Raw genomic sequence first — 19,937 nt, 5'->3', positions numbered from 1 at the left:
AGCTGTGTATCTAATGACGGCTCTCAGGACATCGCATCATCTACAGAACAGCGGGACTGTGAACGAGTGTGTGTCAGCGTGCTCATGTTGGCATTCTGTATTCATGATACATGATGTATATTCAAGATTAATGAGGGCTGCGTCTTCGGGTCTGTGGGTTTGAGGGTTTTCCTGAGTGGGTTGAGAGTCTCGTGTGAGTCCCCGTGGGCACTTTGGAAATGGATCATCGGGATCATGGAGAGACAAAGGTTCGGGTTTTAAAAGCGTGTGGCTTGTCGAGTAATCTGACGGTCTAATCACCTCAGCTTGAGCAAGAAGCATGTTTTGGTCTTGCGATAGTATTTTTTGCCCCCCCCCCCCCCCCCTCTCAGGGTGTGGGTGTGATGATGGCTACGTCAACAAGGGGTTATCGTACTGTGGTGGGGGTCAGTGTCATTCTAGAACCTCATCTTTTGGAGACACGTCAGTTATCACGTGACGTGACGATGGCAGCGGCAGCGGGCGTGAACGGCGCAGTGATTGCGTTCTTACTATATGTTCTGTTATTGAACATTTCGGGCTACAAACATTCCAAACCAGTAGATGACACGCATAGCTGTCAGACATACCCAGCTAGTTATTTCAATACTTTCAGATATCACCAAACAAACAAATCCGAGACGAATCTCGGCTTCGGCAAGCTGAGCCTGTTGCTTATGTTCATTTATCCTACTTGGACAGCAAAGGCTCACAAACGGACCGCTAAAACAAAAAAGCAAGTCAATGCAGTCGGACTTATTATCTGTATTTGTCTACTATTGTCTGGAGATATACATCAATGTCCAGGACCTTCTCCGACAGCAAACAATCTCAATGTTGGGAGTGACAGCGTGGGACGCACAGAGGAACGCAACGCCGATAACTTCCAGGTATGTGTGGATACTGCGGGAGGTGCAAAATTCGAAATACATCCCGTGCCTAATTCCCCTTCGTACCTCTGTTCGAGCGTGGAGGCCCAAGGAGGGGCCAGACGAGGGGCCGGCAGAGAGACCAGCGTTCCGGACCAGGCCACGGATGGGGACGAGCGGAGGGTGTCCAACTCCGTAGCCGCTGGAACTTGCTTGATTCGGGTCGACGAAGATGGTGGCACTGACAAACTACATCTGTCCAACTCCACGGTTGTCGACGATCGGTTCTCCGTTCTGTCCGGGACTACCACCGGAGGTCGCTTCCACGTCGCGCACCTCGGCTCTACTCGGCTGGGGGGTAACGGCGGGCTGGGTGAGTCCTGTTCCACTGCCCCGATGTCGCGCTGCAGGCTGAATGATCGCGACGCTGCAACAAGACCCGCTGCGCGCAAAAGTCTAAACCCAGCGATTCTGAAACTCAGAAAACACAGTTTTCTCCGTACAGTAAACCATGCTAGAATAATTTGGGACACTCACGCCAAACCCAAAGGACTTTTCGGAGGACATCTGAATATCCGCAGTCTCATCCCCAAAAGTGATCAAATAAAACATCTACTTGAGCATTCTAATTTGCACTATTTATGCCTCTCTGAGACCTGGCTACATAGTAACTCCCCCCCGGCTGCTGTTAACATATCTGGATATAATGTATTTAGAAAGGATAGATCCGAAAATAGGTATGGAGGAATAATGTTTTACATCAAAGATACCATTCAATGTAATCAGATTCAATTACCATGTGAAAACGATCTTGAATGTATTGGTTTGAATGTGATATTGTCTCCCCAAATGTCTCTCACCCTTATTGGAATCTATCGTCCACCCACTGCCAAAAGCATTTTCTTTGAGCAAATTCAATCTATGCTAAAAGGATGTAATCTCGAAAAGGAGGTCATAATAATGGGTGATTTCAACATCAACTGGGAGAACAAATCCGTCAGGAAACCCTTAAAGCAGGTTGTTGATGCTTTTGATTTAACTCAGCTGATCAAAGGCCCTACTAGGATCACCTCCACAACCCAGTCACAGATTGATCTTGTATTCAGTAATAAACCAGAAAGGATCACTAAATCATTCAACATGGTGACAGGTCTCTCTGATCACAATCTGACACTCATAGCCCGGAAACTCACTAAACACCGTTTTAATTTTACCACAAACAGAAAGCCACAACGTCCCAGAATACCTAGGGGTAACATCACTGAATTTGAGAACACTATCAAAGAGATTAATTGGATATATAATCTGAAAAATCTTAATGTTGAGGAAGACAGTCAGGTCATGATCTCCACCATCCAGTCCATAAAAGGTAGATTCCAGAAGGTCTCAAAACCAAAACATGGGCAAAAAACATCTCTGCCATGGATAAAGGGTGACATCTGGAAGATCATGAAAGAACGGGATAGGGCACTTAAATCAGCCCTCAGTTCCAAACTAACTGTTGATAGACACAGATTTGTTATGCTTAGAAACAAGGTCACAAAAGAAATCAGGAAGGCAAAAGCTAACTTTTTTATCCAAATATTAACTGAAGCAAAGGGCAACCCTAAAATAATTTGGAAAAATATTAAGCTGCTGGCAGGGAAAACTGGTGACAACTCAGAAGATCAAATCCAGGTTTACTTAAATGGCAACTTAACACGTGACCAGCAGGAGATCGCCACCGCCTTTAATTCTTACTTTGTAGATACCGTTAAGTCTCTCACAAAATTCTCCCCTCCACAGACTTTACTCAACCAGTCTTCAGCCTAAGACCCATTTCTGAAACTGATGTGCTGAAGGTGATAGATTCACTTAGAAACTCTAAAGCCTTAGATGTATTCGGACTAGACACCATGTTTCTTAAGAATATGAAGGAGTCACTGTTATATCCCATCACTAAATTAGTTAATCTGTCTTTTGAACAGAATGCTTTCCCTAGGGTCTGGAAGCCAGCTATAATTACACCCATCTTTAAGGCAGGTGATAGAACCCATGTAAATAACTACAGGCCAATAAGCATTCTCCCCGCTTTCTCTAAGGTAGCCGAGAGGTGTGTAGCACAACAAGTAATTGCTCACCTCAATAGCAGTCCCTTCAGACTCCACCCCATGCAGTTTGGCTTTAGAGCCCAGCATTCTACTGCAACAGCCAACTGCTTCTTTACAGAACAGGTTAAAGCCAAGCTAGATAAAGGGGGAGTGGTGGGAGCAGTGTTTCTAGACCTAAAGAAAGCCTTCGATACAGTAAATCATTCCATATTAATTACAAAATTGGCCAAATTTAATTTTTCTCCTGACACCCTATGCTGGTTCAAATCCTACCTGGACAATAGAACGCAGTGTGTACAGATCAACGGTGTTTCATCCCCCATCCTCAATTACAGTGTCGGTGTTCCACAGGGCTCTGTGCTTGGTCCTCTTCTTTTCAGCATGTACATTAATGATCTGCCATCAGTATGTGCACGGGTGGATATACAGATGTACGCTGACGACACAGTCATTTTTGTACACGCACCCAACATCAAACAGGCAGCAGACAAACTCACTGAAGAAATGGTCCATGTCACTAAGTGGCTGTCAGACTCTTGCTTACATCTCAATGTGAAAAAAACAGTCTGCATGTTTTTCTCAAAGAGGGTGAATAATATTACAACAGAGCATCCTGTGTACATATCTGGTGAACAGCTTCAGGTGGTCCCTAACTACAAATATCTGGGGATCATTCTTGACTCCACACTCACATACAAAAAACAAGTGAAGCATGTAATGGCAAAAGTCAAGTTTAGTCTACATAATTTCAGATACATACGCAACAACCTCACAACTGAAGCTGCTAAACTGTACTTTCATGCAATGATCCTCCCTCATATCACTTACTGTCTAACCACCTGGTCACACACTCACAACACAACCCTGAAGCCCCTACAGTCCGTCTATAAGCAGGCTATCAAGGTACTTGACATCAAGCCCAGACACTACCACATTTGCAACATCTTGCCCAAATACCATCTTCTGTGTTGGGATAGTCTTGTCAAATTCCATAACAGCTGCTTAACCTTTAAAATTCTTAATGGCCTTGCACCTCCCCCGTTGAGCACTTTCATAACACAAAAGACCAATAGCAGACTAACCAGAGCAACAGCTCGCGGGGACCTAGTGGTCCCAGGCAGGAGAAGCAAGTTCAGCCAGCTATCATACTCTGTCACAGCTTCCGTCACCTGGAACACTCTCCCATCACACATAAGACAGAGCACCACATACAGGTTCTTCACACACAACCTCAAAGCCTGGCTCATTAACAACCAGGTGTGTCAGCACTAACAGTCTCATGCCTGCCATGTCCGTATGTAGCCTGCCTGTCTGCCTGTCTGCCTGTCTGCCTGTCTGCCTGTCTGCCTGTCTGTCTGACTGTCTATCTGTCTGTCTGCCTGCCTGCTTGTCTGTCATGTTTGATCCTGTGTCTGCAGGATTGTATTGCACAGCTCTGTTTGCTTGTTTTTGTGTTGTTGTCTTTTTAAACAGTTTTTAAATGTTTAAATGTTTTTAGCGGCTTCTAACACCGTGCCCAGGGACAACGGTTGAAAATTAGCTTTTTTAGCTAACACTGTCACATTTACAGTCATGTTTTTATTAATGTGTGCTGTCGATTAATGTGAACTGTCCCTGTACAAATAAAATCTTAATAAATAATAATTGTAAAGGTTTGGGAGCCATGTAATTGGTACCAATTAGGTCGATTATGACATGTAGATTCATGGTTTTAATGCCAACAGAGCCGACTAACATGGCAACAATTTTCCATCGTGGAACTATTTAAGACACTTAAAACACATTTTGCCATTGGAAAAAAAAGAAATCAGTCAGTCAATCTGTACTGGCAATGAATTTAGCATTGAAGTGAACTGTGGCCTCAGTGTTTCTCCTAACTACCTCTTCCTTATTACCGCAACGTGCCGGTGACAAAAGTGTGAGAGAGTTGAAACTAATTTGCAGTTTGCGACGAATAAACCTTTCGTTTGTGTGAAACAGGATTCTTCCTGCTGCAATGGGTGTGCAGAGCAGGCGGAGCATTACCATCGTTCATCCGTTTATGAATGAAAGGGAGGCACTGGAGCGTGGTGTGGCAATACTATAGTTCGATCAATACAATAGAGTTGGAATTGTCCTTCCCGACAACACGCTGCTGAATGATGTTGTTATACGGATCGTTTCAGGACCGCAGTCACTTGCTACATGCACAGGAGAGACGTCTTTGTAGAGCAATGAAGTCAGTCCTCTGTTTTACATCGCAGAGCAAATCAATTTTCACTCACAATCGTGTTATTTCTCGAACCTCGGCATTGGGCTATAAATGTTAATATGTCAAAGTGAGTATTCTATGTGTTAGGGCTTTGACTCAGTCTGATGTTTTCACGAAGTTAACTTTATAATAATAACTTTATTTGCATAGCACTTCTAAAAACAGAGTTTACAAAGTGCTTTGACAGACAAAGCAGCAAAAGCATAAAAATAAACTAAGAAATAAAACAATTAAAATAAATAAAATAATTTAGGAAAATAAAATATTATCAGTAATGAAATAGAGCAGTAAAGCAAGATCACATAAAAGCGGGTTTTAAGAAGTGATTAAAAAGAGATGACTTCTCTTACTTATTATTTTTCTTATTATTTTTCTTATTATTTTGCAGCTCGTTCCAAAGCCGAGGGGCCCCGATGGCAAAAGCACGGTTACCTTCAGCCTCGACTTTGGAACAGCCAGAAGGGCCCCACCCGAGGATCTAAGGCCAAAGCTGACTCATGGGTCAACATTTCTGCTGTATATTTTGGGGCCATACCACAAGCGATGTGAGATGTAGAGGATGAGTACCGACCTATGGTGACCGAGTGGGTTCTATCTAAAAGGTAAGAATAAAAGCCAGGTTTTCAGATGGTTGATTCAAATAGCATGGTGTAAAGGCTGCACTTAGGTCCAAAAGAATTCAAATCGAGCTCTCCCCTCTGTCGGCTGCTAAAAGGAGATGATCGGATACCTTGAGGAGGGCGGATTCTCTGCTATGTGAAGCTCTAAAACATGACTGAAACTTCTCAAAGACGTTATTAAGACTCGTAAAAGCTAAACGCTAGGCTGAAACCACTTCCTCTAATACTTTTGATAAAAACAGAAGTTTAGGAATTGGCCTAAAAACATTGGTTCTTTCCAGTCTTCCACTCAGCAGTTGAGTCCGAAACTTGGTTCTCCTCTGAGCTCTACTGCAGGCCCAAAAAACAAGCTGTTGGGAGAAAAGGCCCGGTCTGGCATGACTTGGCTTTACTTATCTGCTGATCTGAACCGAGGCAAGACGGTAGAAATGAAATAATGCCGTCAGCGGGCTCACGCCTGGGCTGCGCTCCACACACACACACACACACACACACACACACACACACACTATTACCGCATCATGTCGCTCAACAAACCATGGAGAAACAGCTGATTATGTTGAAATAGAAAAGGTAAAAAAACATATTTAGACTATTTTAGAAATGTATAATTTTTGCTTTAACTTATTATTATGAAGTAAATGTTAGTTGCACAATTGCGACGGAATAATGACACCATCGGCCTTTGGATTACAAACGCTCAAAGGTCGCTGCAGACAAAAAGTATAAAACGGAAACTCTGGGCCGCCCTTCTGAAGGTGCTGCGATCGGGATCCAGTTCGGATTCTGTGTTTTATGTTCATGAAAGAAGTGAGAAAAGGACCCAATGTTTCTTTGTTGTACACGCAAAATTGCGAATCAATCAATTGACTTCATTTGCCACCATAATAAAATGATTCATAATTAGTGCTGTAGCCAGGATTTTTTAAATACTATAACCTGAAACAAACTGCACCAGAAAAGGCTTCTTATTGAATCACTGTTAGTCATTTAAGCATTTAGTTGTGTTTCTTTAAATGATCTTCCTGCATGTAGGTCTGAATGTTGTTGGCTTGACTGTAGCTGTACTGATTGTAGTTTGAAAGTTAAAAATTCACACATTTTGTGTCTATTTAAAACGTATGTTAGTTTTCATACAGTTGCAGAAGGATAACTTGGAGCCCAGAATTAAAAGGTTGTACTGCAGTGTGACTCTCTGATATTTGAGATGGCCGCAGTGTTGACAGCCAGTCAAAATCGAAGCTCACCTCAAGCTAAGAAGCAATCTCTCTTGACCCATCGACCCATGACCCTTTCTTCCAAATCTGCTCACCCTTCACAGCTCCTGATAGAACTGTGTGTGTGTGTGTGTGTGTGTGTGTGTGTGTGTGTGTGTGTGTGTGTGTGTGTGTGTGTGTGTGTGTGTGTGTGTGTGTGTGTGTGTGTGTGTGTCTGGTATTCCTGCATCTGTGTTTGCACCGTGGAGTGTTTGTACACGTCATGTGCATAAAGGAGTTTGTCTGCAGTGTTTTGAGTGAAGATGACTTTGTCAATTCGTCCTCCAACCAATCGAGGGCGAGTCTTTTGTCTGAAAACTGTAAAGTGCACTGCACATATGAATAAATCACATTATAAATGCACTTTATGCCCACCTGTTACGAATGGATTAAGGACATTTCTACAATGGAAGATAAATATACTGCATTTGTTCCAGAGAGAAAAACAACTCACCATTGCTGCTGGAGCTAAAACATGCATGTGAATTCTAATTCAAACCTTGTAGAGGCTTTCTAGACAAGGTGGATAAAGATAAATAATAAGTTAGTGTAGAGCTTTGGTTGTAGTTTATGGTAATTGTATATTTAGTTATTACACATCACTGCATCTACTCGCACATTTTTGTGTTTAAATGCAGCATTTCATTTTCACAATTTATTTTTCTACAAGGCCATCATAAATCAATATAATATAATCAATATAAATCTGCTGTCAGCTCTGTAAAATGTGCTGCGTAATTATTCAGTTAAATAACAACGCGAATGCTTCAAAGTGTTAGGACGCAACACTCTGATGGCGCTGAGGATTCCAGGGAAGGAAAGCGCTCCCGTCCACACAGTTACCACATCAGGAGCGTTGCTGATCAATGGAGGTTCAGATAACAACCTTTCTTGAGGCAGTCATGCTTAAATCCCATTGGTCAAACCAGAAAGGTAAATTCCTCTGGCGGCAAGTTATTATCGTCACTCCCCAATCCCTGCGTGCAGAGATTGGCGCCAAATATCAACTCTGCATATTCGACATAACGACATTAACTGGGCAGCCAGCCTGGTCTCATACCCAGGGCGTCAAAAGTGATGTTTAGTCACGGCCCTCGGCATCTGATAACGACGCACAGCGAACCCTTTAGCATGTGTATCAAGCGGCAATCTCCAGCGCTGAAAAATGAATCCGGTGCGGAAGTGCCTAAAACTGCAGTTCCTTAAAAGGCCACTTGAGACTAACTCCAAAATCTAGTCAACCCTTAAAGACCAACATGTTAAAATGTCCAACTTTACTGCAGAAATAAACATATTTACAGCCTGGTCGACATGGGATTTGGTCTCTGTAGCTAATATCCTGTTCATGACAACTGTACAGGTGGTACATTTTTATACTACTCATTCACTTATATTAAGATGTAAGATTATGCATAATTCAGGGCGTGGCTGCTTTAAGTTGCAGGTGGATGCCGTCTCAGGTCGCTTGCCGATAGGCGTGTCCTCTGCTGCGTCACACGGGCCTGCGACAGCTCGACCCACAATCCACCTCTTTGTTTTGGATCAGCCTGGAGTTCGGCTGCATTGTCCCTGCTAAGTTGGAGACGTCCGAAACCACACATTTGGCTAAAGTCAACGTTAACTTATTTTAAGTAGCGCAAGTAGGTATTTTTGTAGTTTCCGTTGCTTTTACCCATCCCGCGTTCTCTTACTCAACCTAATCAAGTCGTTTTGTTGCCTGAACTTGAGGGACGCCGATGGGCCATCACCAAGCGAAAAACACCTAAAATCACTTGTGAAATGCTTACATGTGTTTTGCACCTGCACATGCATAGATGAGATACAGAAAACATTTTTACATACGATGCAAAGTCCAAAACGTACCATCGGCTGCCTGTGTGGCAACAACATCTGAACATTTTGAGTTCTATTGTTCTGCATTTCATTGTACAGGTGTCTATATTTAACCTCCTTTGCTTGCCAGCGTTTTTTCATCCACTGGCTTTTCGTAATGTTAAAATCTCTACCTCTGGATCGTCTTGCTGGCTCTGAGTTGATTTCTTAAAAATTGATTTCTTAAAACAATTTATTAAAACAAGGTTTTAATAAATTGTTGGTAAATACAAAACAATTATATTTTCTTTCAAACGGCAGCATAGTTAAAAAGAGGAGAATTCCATCGAGTGTTAACCTGGCCCATGTACCGTTCTCCAAAGAGAAGTCAAGTAACCCCTCTCCTTAAAACCTGACACGATGACAGGGTGAAGCAGAACCATCCTTCTGGTAACAGAAGGAGGAATAAAACACGATGAGGGTGAGTTGCGGGAACAGCGATGATGTAATCTCATGTCCTCTCCTCTCCAAGTTCAATGTCCGCAAATAATAGTAACGTTAAGTTGATGTGCCGGCTCGCAGTGCAGCGCTCTCTCGTCTGTCTCCTCTTGGTCCGTTTGCTTGTGTCTTGCTCACTGACTTTGTGAAAATACAACTTTTTAATACGTTTGCGCCACAACGGCCAACAGTTTTTACAATCTGCAGCTCGGAAAAAGATATCCGTTGCTTTCATGCGTTCACGAAATGAAACGTGGGAAATGTGACAATATATGGGCACTCCTCAGAGGTGCACATGCTTTTAAAACAACACCATAATAATCTGTTGCATTCCATCGTGCATTAGTCCAAAGTAGCTGAACGCTGACTGAGAGACTGTTGATTAAATATTGAATTTAAAATCTAATATGGATGCTCATCTCTTAGTAAATAATAACCATCAAGTATTAACTCAAGCCATAGCCTACCAAAGTATTTTATTTTTATGTATCAAAGGAAAGCCGGGCTTTGAATGGGCTTGATGCAGCTGATGAAATGAATAATAACATTGTTCTCTATAATTTTCAAGTTCTATGCAACCATAACCTATTATTCACATTACATAGTCAAAGCTAATTGTATGATATTATGAGGACTGGACTAATTACCAGGCAGCAAAGACAAAGTGTGGTACCCCAGGGAATGATTCTCACACACACACACACACACACACACACACACACACACACACACACACACACACACACACACACACACACACACACACACACACACACACACACACACACACAGGTCTTCTCTTCAAAGCAGCTTGTATGGAATGAAGAAAGCTTGCTGCAACCTTCTTCTATCGAACTTCTCCAGGCGTTACTGATCGATCTCAGCAGAACTAAACCCTCGGCATTAATGGCAGAATGAGTCGATAAAGATCTCATTGAATGAATAGAAAACCGTCTGATTTGAAAATCATATTGTGTTCAGTATAAGTCATATATTAGCGTTTGTGTTCACGATATTAAATGATAATATTCACTTTTCTCCAGATTCTGGAGAAAATTATCGGTGCCATGAATGCTTGTTCGTGCTTTATTCTGTTTTGTGTCTCTACTTATTCTGGGAGTGACGGGGCTGCTGAGAGGTAAGGGGGTCTGGAATTTGTTCAATGTGATGTACGGCCAGAGAGATGCTTGTGTAAATGGCACGAGTCCATCGCCTGTGAGTCAGGTCATGTAGAAGTTTTGGGTACAGGCAAGAAACAGGCCAGCAGTCCACCGCCATGTACCTGAGGTGGGGAATATATTTTCTGGACCATGCTGAATATACAGGATTATGTCTTAATAGAAAACCATGTACCACTGTTAAGTCCACTGGTTCCCATAGATCCCTGTGTAAACATGATACTGGTTGAACAGTGTGTGTGTGTGTGTGTGTATCCTCTACCAGCAGTCTTCTTTTACTGCCACCCACCATCGATCGCCGGAATAGCATGACAAACAAACTGTGTGTAAGATATGTGCACGTTGTTAATCTGGCGTCGCCCATCGGATTGTGGACTCTGGTTTTGTGGTTTTGAAGCCGTGAGTTGGCCGTCGCCATATTGTTTGTTTGTTTAAACCAAAAGTGACACGAGAGGATGGCGCTAAGTACAACAGAACATTCATAAATATTCACAAAAAATGTTCAACCAAAATGTTACAATTAACTGTCATCAGCTGAAAACACAGTTGAAGGACAACGTCGTGGTAGCAACCTGTCAATCACAAGGTAGCCCCGCCCTAAAGCACACCCTGCCTCATCATCTATTTTACTCCACTTTTTATTTTATTAATTTACAAACATCATGTTGCATTGAAGACGACTTAAAACGAGTAATTTATGGATATGTAAAGCAGTACATAAGCATAAACATACAAACATCGCTCTATTATGCTCACGGTGGTCTAAAACTCCACAGGGGGCCTTTTCATTTCCGTGGATCATAACATAAACTCCTGCATAAGTTTTAGAGATATGATCATGGTGAATAAAAAAAGTGCCAACGGTTTTACAGACATGTCTTTATAACTGCGGCCTAAAGTGATTTGTTGCAATACTGCATTGTATCCAGCAAGCACCTATCCTCGTGACGCCCCAGCCCTTCACAGGTCACTGCCCCCCTTCTGCAGCTGATTCCCATCCACAGGCGTCAAAGCAGAGTCTTGATTAAGCTCTGTAACCTGGTGAAAAACAGCCCGAATTTACACTCCAGGCTCCCTGCTGAGAAGCATTATCTGCATTCATAGCGTTACACCAAAGGTCACACTGATTTCTTCAGTCGCGTGGAGACAGACGCACCACTCCAAATGGGTCAGAGAGATGAATCTCTCCCTCTTCCTCATCCACGTCGGACGCCTCCTTTATGTCGAAGTGAAGAGCAGAAATGAAAGGCTGCTCTCTCCCACTCTGCAGTACAACTGCAGGATGGTTCTTTTTTCTTTCTGTAATTGAATTTCCCCTGGGCAGTCAAATCCTTTTTAAACCAGTCCTTTTGATTCCTCCGTCAACATTGGTGACGGTGTCACAGGGAATTGGGTGAAAGAAGGGCCATGTAGTCTGTCCTCTGGTTCAAAGGAGCGATCGCAGCCTCGCTTTCTCTGTTGTAAAGATGAGGAGTTTACATGTTATAGTCCTGGACTTACACAGCTCAGCAGGAAACTCATAACCCTTGCTGCTCTCAAATCTTGATTTATGTATATTTTTTCAGACACAAGATTATTTCTGCCAGAGTTAGAACAGCTTTGGCTACTTAGAATATGGAGCCGGCTGATGTTCCTGTCAGTGAGGGGGCTCGGCTTCTCTCAGTCCATTGCTGAAGGGAGTGGTGCGGAGGTTCATGGTGACCAGTTAGAATGCAGTTTAATCAATGACTCCACTCCACATTAATCTCAGCTAATGTCAGAGAGGCTGGTAATAAGAAATGCATAATGTGCCTCACTGGCCTCGCACAATCTCCATTCTCGGCTTCATTAAAGAGATATTATTTTCACACTGTGGAAATAGGATTTTGATGAGGGATGGCTGATGTTTTTGTGAGAGACATCACTGGCAGAGCCTCAGGCAAGCAAGCAAAATGGGTTTTGTACTCGGTCCCCTGTGATCTCTTGGGCGAAATAAGACCAAGAATCTCATCGGATAGATACTAAGTCTTGCTTCTCACACGCTTGCAGGGTGTGTTTTTTTTCTTCTTCTATGAATGCTTGAATAATTCAGGAATATGTCCTCCTCATCTCCCTTTAAATGCAATCAAGCCAGGCTGTAATTATATCCTTCGGAGGACCTTTCAACATACCTTCCGGGCACTTATTGGGAATTTGCATTTATAATTGCTCTCCTCGCTGTGCTCCACTGAATTGCAGAATAGCAATAAACAAAACATGTCTTCGAGTACTTCGGGAAATCAATAGGGAATCGTTCCTTTTAATCATCTGATACTTTGATTGGGGAAAAAAAAGCGGTTTAATTTCTTAGCGTGGAACCTCGGCCTTTGTAACAAAAACTCCGGTTTGGTCCCCTCAGAAAAACAACAATCCATCTACCAGCAGCAGCCATTTGTCGTGTTGAAGTGTCCATGAGCAAGACCACTGAACCTTCTCCTGCCCACCGAGTGATGTGAAAATAACATGTAACGAGTGTTTCTGGTCTTTCTGTTTGAAAAGTGACGCTTCCACTGAAGCCACCGGGGGAGAGAGTGCCTTTGAAGCCATCGGTTGGAAAAAGACACAACGTGCGAACAGTCTGATGCAAATCGGATGCTGAATACGCCATCGATGGGCACAGTGCAGCGCATCACTGATCAATTCAGAGATGTGGGGGGTGAGGAGCAGGCGACTGGTTGTGATATTCATGAATTCATATTTGGAACAGCTCGTGGTTCACAAGTTGTGAGGTCCACTGACGAAACTGTTGGACTGGATGTCGCCATGCTTTTGTGATTTCTTCTTCTTTAAAAAAGCGAGGCGCTATAACTGCCTTTTTTTCAAATGGTTGCTCAGCTGGATGAGTGCTAATGCTAGCTTAGCACAGACCATAGTACAATTTAAAATGAATGAAAACAGCTTACCCAAATCTCAACAGAACTAATTTGCCTCCAGCTGTTTTCTGTTCAGATCATAACTCGGTGGTTATGATCTAGATCATAACTCGGTGGTTATGATCTTTAAGTCTTTAAGCTCCGGGTCTCCAGCGAAAGTTGAGAAAAATATTCATGATGTCGAACACTTTTCTGCTTTGAGTTCAGTATTTCAACCAGGCAGCTAAAAAAAGCGCCTAATTAAGGGCCTACAACAGTTGAATCCTTTCAACTTCATATGACTCAAAGTTCCATGTTTAAACTGGGAGCAGACCAGTAACCACACTGGTTATATGAGTGGGGCGCATCTTCTTCCTCAAACAAAGGACAACAAGCACATCCTCTCTTGAAACAACAAACAAAGTGTTTAATTGGGTTTTACTCATGATCGTCCCTTATTTTTCATCTTCCCCTCTTTCTGTCTGGCTTCTTGGAAATAAAGAGCGTTGAATTACCCCGAGGTCCGCTTCTCTCCACAGCGGGCTGCAGCTGACGTGTGTGGAGCGAGTGGACAGGCTAGCTCACCGCTGGGTGATGTGTGGTTTATGGATGACTTATTCCGGGGCTCCGTGTCTAAGAGTAGCTCCTTAAGGGCCGAATTACCCCTCTGATCCGCTAATCAATTTGGAGAGGGGGAAAAAAAATTAGCTTCAGGCCTATTTTACACTCTCCAAACTAAACCAAACTAAACCTGCAGGTTTGACGGTTTAAAACAACAAAATGAATCCATATACAGTATGTCCTCCTCCTGCTTGACCAGCCATTCAAAAAAATGCTGCATTGTGAACTAACCGCTGATAATTCATCATACAAAGATACATTCGCATGTCAGGTCGCTGATCGCAACCTGCGGCAATTACACTCAGGTACAGAAGTGTGTGAGCCTCTTCCATGACCTGTATAAATCATATCCTGTGTCATATTTAAAGTATTATCGTGCCAGAATGAAATATTCAAATGCCGCCTGCCTGCTTCCAGCACGATGGAGCAGGTAAGTCTGTAATGATGACATAACGGCCTGGGGGGAATAGATGGGATTCTTGGGGAAATGAATCAGAGTCTGCGGGACTCTCGGTGTGACTGATGAGGCCAGAAAGTGGGTCAGAACCACAGGTTGGTTGGCTGCACAACGGGGCCGAGACACAACGCCCGGGGCAATGAAAAAAAACCGTCTCTCTCCTCCGCTTCCCTAATTAGCATCACTGATTCTTTTCTTTTTTCCTCTAAAGAGAGCAGACCAGAGAAAGAGGGAAAGCATGAACAGACAGTGACGCCGGCATTTTGAACACTTGGATCCATTATGTGAAATAAATTCTCGGAGCTCTGTACGTTCACGGAGGCGGAGGGTGAGTTAGGAATACCTGGCAGCAGAGCGTGGCCTCACTAAGATAAACCAATAAGTGATTCATGCATTAAACATGAACTGCTCCGTTTGGATGTGCCGTCCCTGAGAGTTCAGGCTTCTAAAGGAACTCGTTCCTATTTTAATCACACCGGGGGTTCAATTAATCAGTGCTCGGTTTCGGGGTGAAATTGATGAATATTCAGTTGCCAAGTGAAACGACCTCTGACCCCGGCTACTCGCATTGCTTTTAATCATATTCTTGCATATTGCGCTTCATTCCGCCAGTTATAATCTCGGAGGAGTGGCGTCACACCGCTCCAAGGTTGCGTTGTTTATTTGTGAAACATGTTGGTCAAAATGAAACATCTGAAAATAGAAATGTGACAGCTCTATTCTTGGAAACAAAGAAGCATGAGAGTAGAATAAAGGCAGTTGGCAGCCTTCTGCATATTCATCCTCTGCTGTGTGGTCTGAGGACCCTGGAGGCTTTGGGAGAGACGATTAAGAGTACATCCGAGTCTCTAAGAGACGAGACAAATGGCTCTTTAACAAGATGCCGGCTATGATGTGTGTTTTTATGAGGTCCATTAAAATAGCTGACAATGAATTATCTGGTCGCGCCGATGGCGCACACACAGTTCCACTCACTTCTTTCCTTTGACGAGGGGTTTTCTTCGCTGGGAACACCCATACATCAAGGCCTTTTACAAGCCAGGCCTTTATTTGATTTCCCCCCCCCAACAAAGCAACGCTCTTACTCAGTGATGTTCTAAAGGCTGTTGATTCTCTTCAGGTCACACCCAAAAACAATACAGAGGATCCGACATATTTCATCTGTCCCTGAAACACGTTTGTTCTGGCGTCCGAACAGTGATTCACATTATAGGTATCGCTTTAGAAATCCATTGCAACTGTTTTTTTTATGACTACTTAAAACAACTTACTTTTCTATTACTTCTAATAACTTCTTGCCACATGCGTATGAACTGCATCAATGCCACTGCTTTGTTTGAACTTGAATGTGGGATGAGAATTGATGTAGATGATGTAAAGAAAGCAAAGAAAGCAAAGTTATGTTGTTGTGGGTGAAAACAAAGACAATACTTAGAGCACGCGGTATGTCCTTGGCCTCTTTGTTGCGAGAGATGTACGTATTGAAGAATCACAATCACACATGCAGGCAGCTGCCTTTGGTGCTTCGGAAACGTGGTTTTATTTTTGCTATTTTAATGACAATAAAGCCACATTGAATTTAATTACACAGTGGTTATTGTGGGCCAAGTTGATAAAACGTTGTTGGTACCCATGGACGTAAGTGCGTCCTCGACGAGAGAACACGATGTGATCCCGTCGTCAAACTCCCTTTGTGTTTGGTGTGAAAACGGTAAAATCTGATAAAAGTCCCTCGTTTGCCTCAAAAGGTTTTGTTTTCCTTTCATTGAAAAAGAGTGGCTGCCTTCAATGGGATGTGGAAACGAACACATTCTGATGTAGCAAAGCAACAATTTCCAAAACCATGGTGACTGAGACCCAAGGAATCATTTTAAAGACAGTTAAATGCCCTAATGAAAGTTGGTTTTCTGTCACAGTCTGTATCTGAAACACTAAAAAAGAAATTACCACACAGACAGAAGTTCCCTGCACAGGAACATTTTAGTGGCTTCCCCTTTTTCTTTTTCTTTTTAAAGAGCTGGGCTGAGTATCTACAGATAGTAATTCAGCGCTTTAGCTCCCCTGGCCACGCCGGCTGAGAAGTGATGGAGCCGGGCCGCTGAAACATTAAAAGGAGGATCGCTTTCTCAGAGTGTCTCACCGGCTGCCAGAGACCCTGAAATGCAGAGGAAGTCCGTATGGATGGAAGATCCTGCCGAGGAGACGCGAGGATCCTCCGTCACGACAGGATGGAAGGATGGAAAGCGGAACAAACACAGAGACATTCACTCGCCAGGACTTCATGCTCAGCTCCAAATTTCCACTCGTATCTGAATTGCTTCTGCGACTGTCCATTTCTATTCCAGGATGCAAACCGTAGCCGAGACCAATGAGAGCTGACCGCGATGTTGAAAAGGCTCAGAGACACTGATGAAAGATGTCATATTTGTTTTTTGGACCTACACTTTTTGTTTTGTTTTCAGTGTGCTCTTGAGGTTTGAGGCATCCTCTCTCTCTCTCTCTCTCTCTCTCTCTCTCTCTCTCTCTCTCTCTCTCTCTCTCTCTCTCTCTCTCTCTCTCTCTCTCTCTCTCTCTCACGCTTCCTCGCCGTCACTGCATCTTGTTACAGAGCTGAGGACAACATAAGTTTCGGTGACTTTTAAACTTGCGCGTGGCACCGTGGCGCACGCTTCTGCGGATGGCGCCCGAGCCGAGTGCGTTGAGTGCAGTGACTCACTGTCAGAAGCACACAGAAGCACAGGACTGTTGTTGCTTCAGCTGCTCTGCTAACGTGATAACACACACAGAAGCGGTTTACTCACTGACGCTGCTGTTCAAAGTTTAGAAAGTAAAATCACCTCGGAGCTCTCATCCCGCCAGTAAACGGCTCCCGGTTTTATTTATCCAGAATCTCCACGTGGCACCCCCCATATGTCCAAACGCATGTAGGTCAACGGTTGTGATTGGCCTGTCCGAATCCAGGACATGTCGGCTTGTTAGCGGCTGCAGTTCTTGCAACAACTCTGCATTTAGAAATCCCCAGACATCGGGAGACTGAGGTTAGGTAACTAAAATATTGGTTTAAAAAAATGGGGAAATATTGTCGTTGTGGTTCTAAAAAAGAGCCAACATTACTGTAATAAGTTCCTAACTTTCACATACATGAAGGACGATTGCTGCCATTTGGTACATGGTGAATGATGCAGCGTGTCCAATATTCACATTTTTACTGCTTCTGCACTGACATACTTCAGGGTCTGATTTTATTCCACATGTCCGCAGTCTCTTCTCTGTGTAGCGGGGAGATTTGCATTACTTTTGAAATTGTGACCTGCAAACAGCTTCAGTGTGCACACGGCCCGAGAGAGCCAGACTGCCGGGCTTTTTGCCTCGGCAGAGTGGCAGCATGTCGAAAATAAAGTCTGCTACACAGTGGAGGATCTGCTGCCCCTGGATACTGTGACGTGTCCGCTCCAATTCCTGCGCTGAACAAGTGTGTGTGTGTGTCTGTTTATGTTAGCGTCCGTGTGTATTCACAGACTTGTGGGCATGTGAACGTGACGCTCCTGTCGGTGTGTGTGAGTTTGTGCTGCTGTAGGTGATGGAGAGTCCACTCCAGCGGTACGGCAGAGGGAAATGCATCACTCTAAATAACAGTGCTTAGAGCTGGCAGCGAGGGAAGAAAGGGTTTGCCGAGCCTCGGGGGGATAGTAGACGGACAAATGCATCACATGCTCTTTCCACAGAATCCACAGATGGCGACCTTTTGCTCATATGAAGACGATAATGAATCAGAGTCGGAGATAGATGTCGGGCGAGCCATTTCCCCCCCTTCGCCCTGCTGTCCAGCCGGGCAGGAGGTATATAGCTTGTGCCTGGTTTGTCTCTTGGCCCTCGCCGTAGCGTGAGTCATTGCCCTCGACATGAAGAGCAAGACAGATGAAGCCAGGGCAACATGCGTACAAGCACACGCACTAACAAACACACAGCCACAGCGGCCCCCGCTTTACATCGTCTTCTCTCAGAACACAGCTGCTCCCAGAGGAGCCGAGGGATTCTGGAAGCTGCTCCGCCTCTGCGGCCGCCGGCCCACTGTATTTCAGGAGCAGAGGGATGAATAAATAGAAAATCAATAGGACTTCATGGTGTGAGGATGCAGGGCTATTTTCCCCAATTACGGCAAACGTTGCTCCTATAGTCAGTGGTGCAAATCGGTCCTTTGCTGAGCCACCTGACATTCAAAACAAAGCCTCTGATGTTGCCTGATCTGGGTTGGGGTTCGATTCAGTGCTATCCTTCAACAAAATGCTGTTCATTGATCATATTTATTTGAGTTTAGCTCTATTCAGAGCATATCTATCGCCGCTACACGGCAAAACAAGCTGAGCCAGAAAGGCCCCATGAGCAGCAGGTGCTTTGTGGGCTCGCCTGTTTTTTTCCAGTTGATGCACAGAAAAAAATTGTTAAAAATACCTTTTGACAATATGTCTATGTCTGTCCAATATGTCACGTTTCAAAATAAAAATCCAATTTTATTCTGAAATGTTTTCAGGACAGTGAAATGCAGTGACCTGCATGGCTCCATACATTATTGGAGTACATGTTTTTAATTGGGGATCATCATCATTATTTTCAAATGGGCACACGCTCCTTAACCTTTCTGAAATAGATGATGAATGACATTTATAACTAGAAAATTCAGCAGGAAATTTTGACAGTGTGGCTTCTACTGCCCGAAGACATCGCAGTATATATCCACGCCAATGTTAACGGTAGTGTCGGTTCAATTGAGATAGCGCTACTCTATTTTCTGCATTTTAGATTCATACTCTTGGATTGAACCTTGCATTTGTGGGGCTTTTATTTTGGAAGTTACATAGTTACAGAATGATTTAACTCCTGGTTAATAGCAGACCACTTCAATGTGTCACTCAGACAGAACCAGGACATTCTGATATAGCATTTCAAAATCTCATTCATCAGACAATTTGTCTCATTTCAGATTAGATTTTAGAGGAAATGCTGCATAGTTCCAAAATAAGTTGTATGTAATAATGTATTATTTGCGCAGGTGTTGGCAACGCTGTGTGAGGAGAAGCACGCCAAACCTTTCTGGATAAAGATCATTGAGCCCGATGGATTATATTCAGTGTGCTTTGTGCTACAAAGCACACTGAATTCAATGAGACATGTGAGCCGCAGCAGTTCAGATTACAACACACACAAAGGGAGAGCGAATGTGTACCGACTCTGCTTTACGATATAATGAACGTAGCTTTTTCCCTACAAAATAAAGAGAATAGTTTTTACCAGCTTGCATGGAATATTGAGATGACATAATTTCATGTCTCATGAATAAAATTGAGCAAATATTTTACAAACAATGAATAGCTGCCAGTGAAACTGATGTGCATTCGT

At 43.5% G+C, this 19,937-nt stretch overlaps 1 protein-coding gene across 1 annotated transcript in view; it reads left to right on the top strand.

The window, feature by feature from the left end:
* Positions 1-234: 234 nt before the first annotated feature.
* The window catches only part of eif4g2b (eukaryotic translation initiation factor 4, gamma 2b), a gene marked incomplete at its 5' end in the record, with an annotated part of 76,312 nt that continues 56,609 nt past the window's right edge, over positions 235-19,937 (top strand). Inside the window, 2 exons of the mRNA XM_079276379.1 lie at positions 235-248; positions 986-1,260. Of these exons, the coding sequence (XP_079132505.1) occupies positions 235-248; positions 986-1,260 (289 nt within the window). The remainder of the gene's footprint in view (positions 249-985; positions 1,261-19,937) is intronic.

This window comes from Melanostigma gelatinosum, assembly GCF_949748355.1.
Source record: "Melanostigma gelatinosum genome assembly, chromosome: 1".
NCBI lineage: Eukaryota > Metazoa > Chordata > Actinopteri > Perciformes > Zoarcidae > Melanostigma > Melanostigma gelatinosum.
The sequence above is the reverse complement of the archived record's forward strand: the minus strand, read 5'-3'. Positions and strand labels throughout refer to the sequence as shown.